The sequence below is a fragment of the Aphanomyces astaci genome, assembly GCF_000520075.1.
Source record: "Aphanomyces astaci strain APO3 unplaced genomic scaffold supercont1.147, whole genome shotgun sequence".
In the NCBI taxonomy this organism is placed as follows: domain Eukaryota; phylum Oomycota; class Saprolegniomycetes; order Saprolegniales; family Verrucalvaceae; genus Aphanomyces; species Aphanomyces astaci.
Genome location: NW_009798410.1, coordinates 51,917 through 59,309, shown reverse-complemented (window position 1 = coordinate 59,309; position 7,393 = coordinate 51,917). Strand labels below are relative to the sequence as shown.

Here is a 7,393-nt window from a genome sequence, read left to right as displayed (position 1 = left end):
GACAGGCTGTGATTTGCACTGGAAGAGGATGTTACTGGATCGAACTCCGATCCAGCACGGAAACTGTGATACCCGTACCCCAGCCAAGACGGCTTTTTACTGCGTGCTTTTACCAGTTGGCTCGACTAGTGTTTGGTGAAATGCTAGTCATCGCATTCAATTACCAATTGTGTGTATCGCATCGGTAGCTCATCAAAGTATTATGATCAAACAAATCGCTGCGCCCATCTGTCTTGTGCAGCATGCCAGCGTCTCTTGGCTCCACCATCGGTAGTGGACTTGCTAAAATGTGCAAGGAATAAGACGCCATGGTTTTACAGTTAACAGTAAGGGGAAGTTCCAAGTAGTTTTCAGAAATTGCATGAGCCAATCAAAACTAATTTACCTCTTTATTTCTCACGATTTAGAAAATGAAGTCGAGGACCACTTTCTCTACTTTTGGTATAGTTAGTTGCGTAAAATATCGCAGAAACAGAGGTAAAAAATAGGAAACTGTATTGTGAATTCGCTATATATTACCGAAATTCGCGTTGTTTTGTAGTGAATATTGAATCACGCTGGAATTTCTGATTGGCTGACTATACTTGTCCTTTCAGTAGCCAGTCAAATCCACTCAAAAATGGATTAGCCAATAGCGTCGACTCGTGATTCGACTCGGCTGCGAAAATTCGATTCGACGGGATCTGAAAATTCGTACCGAATCCAGAATACTTGGGGCCACTTCTTCATTTGCTAAAAATATCTACTTGGAACATGCCCTAAGCAACCAAGTTCGTTTTACTCCAGTTCTTTTAGCCAATGAAATTAAGTTGGACCATTTGGAATAAAAATATTTCCCAAATACCCGACTTGGACAAACCAACGGCGGATGGAAAGCAACAGTGAGGTGTCCGACGAGCGCAATGGAGACACCCAACTCAACCTTGAAAGGGGAATGACGTTTCACTCGGGAAGCGCCTTCGTCGTGTCTCCATTGCGCTCGTCGGGCACCTCACTATTGCTTTCCATTCGCCGTTGGTTTGTCTTCACTATTAATATATGTATTAATAACGTTAACGGTACAATAAATACCATCATCAAATTGGATCTTGAAACCCAAGAATTTCCTGCAATGTCGAAAAATGTTTTTTATTCAATATTCCAATATCCCATAATGTTGGTGGGTGGCATCCAGACGGGCCCTAATTATAGGTGCAATGACATGGAAGGGTTGCCAGCCACTTGGTGTCAGCAGACAGTGGAGTACAGCGTCGAAGCAATACACTGTAGAGGCTACAGAGGAGAGTGTAGTGCAGCGACGATAAAGGAGTCCTCTACAACACTCCTCCTTACACCATCGTCGCTGCACTCCACCGCCTTCCACCCGCCGAGTGCGAGATGGTGGGCGGTGGAGTGTAACGAAGATGGTGGACGGAGAAATGATATGCCGTGGACCTATGGAAAAGCAAATGCAGCGACCATGGAGGATGGCCTCCACTGCACTCTACTTACCGCCGCCATTCTTGGTTGTCTTCGGCCGTCGCATTTGTAGGGAATAGCTCCGCAGATCCCGTCAAGGTGCGGCACCGTCTAATGGGCGACATGGAGAAACGGCCACCGACGCACTCGACGGTAGCGTATAGCACAGTACAGCGACGGTGGATGATATCGCAAATAATGGCTGCCGCGTAGCAACTGTGATGTCCACAGATGTAGTTCATCGTGGACATCACAGTGGCCGTCAACCATCATCGCCGCACTTCACTCTCCGCTGCCGCGGCCACACTACAACGTCCTCGATCATCGACGTTCTCTACACTCCACCGCCCGCCACGGTCGCCCCAGATAGCAGCAGGCCAGTGCAGCGACGATAACGGAGTCCTCTACAACACTCCTCCGTCCACCATCTTCGCTGCACTCCATCACCCGCCACCTCACAATCGGCGGGGGAAGGCGGTGGAGTGCAGCGAAAATGGAGAAGTGATGTGGCGTGGAGCTATGGAAAAGGAAGTGCAGTGACCATGTAGTACGGCCACCATACACTCGACGGTAGCGGACTGTGGGAAAAACGATGGTGGAAGACATCGCAGTATAGCGCAGCAGGTACTCCAGACGTTCTCACGACTCGACGAGCGCAAACGCTTTATTTTCTCCGCATAGAGTGTATGCATCGGTGGACATCACAGTGGTCGTCCGCCATCATTAACGTTACGCACCCCACTGTCCGCCGCAGCAATACTACAATGTACTCCATCATTGACGCACTCCCCCACTCCGCTTCCTGCCACCATCGCCCCAGATAGCAGGAAGACGGTCACCGCTGCATTACGCGGTGGTGGTGGCAGGAAGCGGAGTGGGGGAGTGCGTCAATGATGGAGGACATTGTAGTATGGCCACGGCGGCGGATAGTGGGGTGGCAATGATGGTAGACGGTGACTATGATAACCACCATCATCGATGTACTGTACCGAGCAATTCTAACGAGTGTCCCCGCAGCCTCCGCGATCGCAGGTATGTGGCTTCCGTAGTTCCATCACGGTGCGGAATCGTCTTCTTACCGGCACTACCGTGCATGCCCCAACGTTAAACTAACTTCAAGTTGCGTCAACTACTTGTGAGCACCTGGGCAAGGATAACGCGCCGCCATCGCATGGCCTAGCTTATCATTGCACTAAAACACCGCGTTTGCCGAAATTCATCGGCAAACACCCCTGTTAAGCAAACCTTGCTCGGAAAACCAGCCAGAAATTTCTTTGGCGTCCAGTCAAACTGAAGCAAACCCATACGATCCATAAAATCACCTCTAATTAGAGCGTGGAATTACTAAAAAGAGTGGTACATTTGGTGCTTCGTTTTACTAAAACGAAGTTGGGAGAAAGTCTCCCACCTTTTTTGCTTCTGATTGGTGCAATCGATAGCGTAGGACCTCTTTGATTAGCTATTTCCCGATGGTACGACGTCAGAACTGTAGCAAGCGAAGAACAAAATTATGGTGCTTCACCCGCCAGGCTATGAAGACGTCGTTAGTTCACATACACTTCGATTCCTGTAGCATTATACATCTCTTCTAAAGCTTCTCGCTGGCGTACAACGCAGTTTGGCCTGTGTGTAGTCCAGTAGCTCCCATGCTCTTATTGCTACTAGGGAACTCTTCGAGAGTTCGTACTCCGCTGAGTGAACCTATAGATTGAATGCTACATGTCATTCATTGAAAGCGCGCTCGCACCATATCTCTGAGCTGACATACAGCCATGCGTCACCAAGCCATCTCCGATTCTGGTGTATTTACCTATATAATCCTATACTTCGTATCCAATTATACAGGTTTATACGGAAAACTCAAGTTTTGGCATACATAAATCAAGTGAAAATGGAGGCGACAACTATTCTGCACCAGAGTAGTAGCGGACTGCTTAGCTGACCAATGATTTGGGCAACCTAATACTGAGGGGTTTTAGTCCCAGAATAGCCAAAAGTTGTGAAAAGCACAATACTTTCAATAATAGTTAACGTTACTAGATCACTTAAATTTGTTGAGAACGAACTGGCGTGAACTACTGTAATCACAATGCTGGTTAATGGACAACCATACACCTATTCTATCGCCACTTAACGAGCTTCCGAACCTACTCACATCTGGAATGTGTCCTACAGTGTCGATGCATTTGCAGTTGCAGTGCGACTCGAGCACGCGTATGTACTGCCAGACATAAATGGCGTGCAACATCAATGAATTATACATTACTCAGTAGTACTAGGATGTATCGCAACGTGAGTCTAATTTCCACACCACGTAAACGAAGCCACACTGGCACACTGTTGAGCGTTCCATCCAGCGAAACACGCGTCCGTGGGTTGATAGTAACAATTGGTGCACTTGCCGCAGACCTTGGACGACGCGGTTGTCACCGGGGCCGCACTCGAAGGCGCAGTGGTGGGGGCACTAGCCGAGGGACTAGGGGTGGGGGCGGAAGTTGGCGCAACCGATGTGGCCGACGAGGTCGAGGGAGTGGGGGCTGCAGTCTGAGCGCGAGTAGTCGTAGGGGCAGCCGAGGGGGCGACAGTCGATGTTGCAGGGGGCGGAGGGGGAACAGCACCACCGAGGCTGTCGAGGGCGGCACGAACGGGCTTGGAGAAGGCGAAGTTGTCAAATCTGTCCCAGTTGATTGACCAGGTCATGACACCACGGAACGTCGGGTATGGCTGCTTGGGCTTGACAGTGTCACAGCCGACGCCTTGGGCCAAACAGGTCAGCGCCCGACGAATCACCTCGGGGGTGGCTTGTCCGCGACCGGCAGACTTGGGGCCCGATGGGACACCAAACGACACTTGGTCCGGTCGCAGTCCGCGGAACTCCCACCCATTGCCGTAGTTGGTCTTGAAGCCTTCGATGAGCATCAAACTTCCCCCCACCAAGCCGTCCACGGTCCCTTCGTTCAAAATCTTGTTGTCAACGTACATGAAGCCGCCGTTGTTGTAGTATTGCGGGTGGAGTTGCGTGAGTTCTTCGCGAAGTCCGTCCACGAGGGGCAAGTAGGCACCCCAAATACCTCCAAACGAAGCATACCCGCCTTGGACGTTCGGGTGTTCAGGCGCCATGCTGAGATAGAAGGTCGGGCCCACCTTTTGGCGGAGTTGTTTCATGGCCGAAATCAAGTTGTTGATGATCGGGGCGCCGATGTACACACCGTGCTCCAAGTCAATGTCGACCCCGTCAAAGCCGAACTTGGTGATGATGTCGTAGAGGGTGGTCACAAAGTTGGCCAGTTCCGTCGCGTCGTTGAGCGACACGGTGCCGTCTTGTCCGCCCAACGACAGCGCCACGATTTTCCCTTTCGCCTTCAACGCTTTAATGTCGGCGATGAATTGCGCTTCTGTGCCCGCGTTCACGTCCAAGTTGAACGCGAGTTTGCCCTGGCCGAGGTGGTCAGCGAAAGCAACGTTGATCACGTCCCATTCGTTGCTGATCTGGCTCAACGGGTACGTGTTCCCCGAAGGGTTCTTGAAGTTGTGCCAAAACCCCACGAGGTTGTTTGTGGGCAGCGCTCGCCCGCCGTTCACGGCAGTTTCGTTTCCGTGGAGCACCACAGGCGACGACTCATGGTGGTCGAATCCGCGGCTGTTGGCAGCAACAGACGACAGAATGGCGGCGGAGATGATAATGGACTTCATGGCTCAAATTGAAATATGATGAACACCATGTGACGTTCGTTTGAAAAACATATTCCAACCGTCCAAGTTGAATTTGTCGCGCGGCCTGTGCAGCTTGTGAACTTTCGCGCTGATTCTTCATGCACAGAGCATAACATATGCGAAAAACAAAATGCTCCCACGAATATACATACTGTATCTGTGACCCCTCTCCTGGTACAATTCTCGGATTAAAACAGTTCCACTGTCGGGTGTTTGTTTTTACGGGACCTCTGTATACTGTACTCGCTTAGTACAGTACATACTAGTATCAGTGGTTAGCGATACTGTAGCTAACCCATTGACGATACAGTTAACCCGAGCATTTAGCGTTACAGTATATGTACTCACAGGGGGTAGGACGAAGTCCCAAGGTGACAGGACAGCGGGCGATAGAAAGTGTATCCGGAAAGCATAATTCCCTCACTCAAACAGTACTACTAGTACTCTGGAACGAAATACTAGTATAAGGAAGTGTCCACTGTCCGAAGGGAAATTAATATAACGAAGTCGATGCAATTAATCGGGCAAAACAAAAGTGGAATTTTTTTAATCAGGGAATTCTTCCTCTCCTTTACTACTGGTAGTATGGTGATGATTGACGCAGATTTGTTCAGTTAACGTTATTTGGATTTTTTCGCTCAATTTCTATGTTGTTGCATAGTTTGTCACATGACAAGCTGCCAACCAGTAGGTACTGGTATACTAGTACAGTACTTGTACTACGTAATACTCCAGGAGTACTACAGTAGTACTAGTACTTGGATGTAACATTAATGTTACTTCGAAGTAGTGTACGTGTAGAATTCCACTGCTGTATCGATTTCAAAAGTACATATGGTGGTACTTTCTCGACAGGAGTTGTATGTCAACGAATTTTAGCCTCATTTGCAGTCACTTAACGTACTACCATTATTAATAATAGTAGTACTCCGTATCTACTTTACTGTTAACGTTAGGCTAGAACTCAGTGCAGTAAGTGGTTAACCCACTACGTTAACGTTTGTGTAACGTAGAGCATATTAACGAGTAACTGTGAATGAAGCCGCTAGTACAGTACGTAGTAGTACTCCGGATTAAGGCCGTTCGTGATTCGAGAAGTCGGGAATCCTACAAATTCCCTTGTGCATTGAGACTAACGTTACTGTACCGGTAAGTGGTAACCCTATACTGTAACACCTTAGTTGGTGAGGTATTGTGTGAATGTGGGATACTGACGTGCTCAGACTGTGCGTTCGAACTCAGATGTGCAAAAAGAGGGGATTGATTACACCAGAACTTCAACTTGCCTTCGCTGGAGTAGAAGGTGTGCATTTGCAAGAATTTACTGTATGATGATTTTTGTCAACAATACGCGATAACTTATCAACAATCCCGGTGATGGAAATCTACTGTAGCCCCACGAACATGGATCTACATTCCCTGCTTCATGCTAATCCAATAGCAAATAGTACAGGGTATAGTACCGCAATGGTATATTCACTCGTCCATCTAATCAATCACCGACATACTTGTCCTTCGAAGTATTAAATTGTCATTGACAACTTGGTCTTCGGAGCTTGCCCATCTAACGTCTGAAGTTTGATTATGGTAACGGTACAAAAAGGCCAGAGTAGGTACTAGTAGTACTACACTGTACGTAGCACATGTAAAATCGAAATACTAATCTATACACATTCCGGCCACCGGCAATCAAGTTCAACCACAACGAGTAGATCCACAGCCCCATCCACGCTGGGAACTGCCATTATTCAATTTGCCATCCCCAGCAAACTGCAACAAGCATGACCGTGATCGCCAAGTCTGCGTTGGCCGCCCTTGTGGTGGCTATGACTTCGTCAGTGGAAGCCGCCAAGCTCAAGAACGTGGTGTACTACATGGAATGGGCCATCTACCAGCGCAACTTTGGCATCTTCGACTTGGACTGGGACAAGATCACCCACATCAACTACGCGTTCGGCAAGCCCAACCCCGACGGCACGGTGGGGATCTACGACGGGTGGGCCGCGGTGCAAAAGCGGTGGCCGGAGCATGGCGACTCGTGGAACGACCAAGGCAACAGCTTGTACGGCAACTTTGGCCAAGGGTTCAAGCAAAAGCAAAAGGCTCGCGGCACCAAGTTCGGTCTGTCCATTGGCGGGTGGACGTTGAGCGACCAGTTCAGCTCCATCGCGAGCACGGAAACAGGCCGCCGCACGTTTGCCAAGAGCTCGGTGAAGCTCAT

At 49.1% G+C, this 7,393-nt stretch overlaps 3 protein-coding genes across 3 annotated transcripts in view; 2 read left to right on the top strand and 1 right to left on the bottom strand.

Annotated features, from left to right (window-relative positions):
• Positions 1–868: 868 nt before the first annotated feature.
• H257_18236 (hypothetical protein) lies at positions 869–1,998 on the top strand (the record flags this gene model as incomplete). The annotated part of the gene is made up of 3 exons (XM_009847255.1): positions 869–1,013; positions 1,532–1,611; positions 1,696–1,998. The coding sequence occupies 3 exons, from the start codon at positions 869–871 to the stop codon at positions 1,996–1,998; spliced, it is 528 nt and encodes a 175-aa protein (XP_009845557.1).
• A 1,695-nt stretch (positions 1,999–3,693) lies between these two features.
• H257_18235 (hypothetical protein) lies at positions 3,694–5,162 on the bottom strand. Its single transcript, XM_009847254.1, has one exon. It carries the CDS (start codon positions 5,149–5,151, stop codon positions 3,757–3,759), a length of 1,395 nt encoding a protein of 464 aa, XP_009845556.1. The 5' UTR covers positions 5,152–5,162; the 3' UTR covers positions 3,694–3,756.
• A 1,791-nt stretch (positions 5,163–6,953) lies between these two features.
• Positions 6,954–7,393, top strand: part of H257_18234 (hypothetical protein) — a gene marked incomplete at both ends in the record, with an annotated part of 2,310 nt that continues 1,870 nt past the window's right edge. The window contains one exon of the mRNA XM_009847253.1: positions 6,954–7,382. Within this exon, the coding sequence (XP_009845555.1) occupies positions 6,954–7,382 (429 nt within the window). The remainder of the gene's footprint in view (positions 7,383–7,393) is intronic.

Excerpts from the sequence above, each read along its gene's own strand:
- H257_18235 (XM_009847254.1), bottom strand. The coding sequence starts at position 5,151 with ATGAAGTCCATTATCATCTCCGCCGCCATTCTGTCGTCTGTTGCTGCC.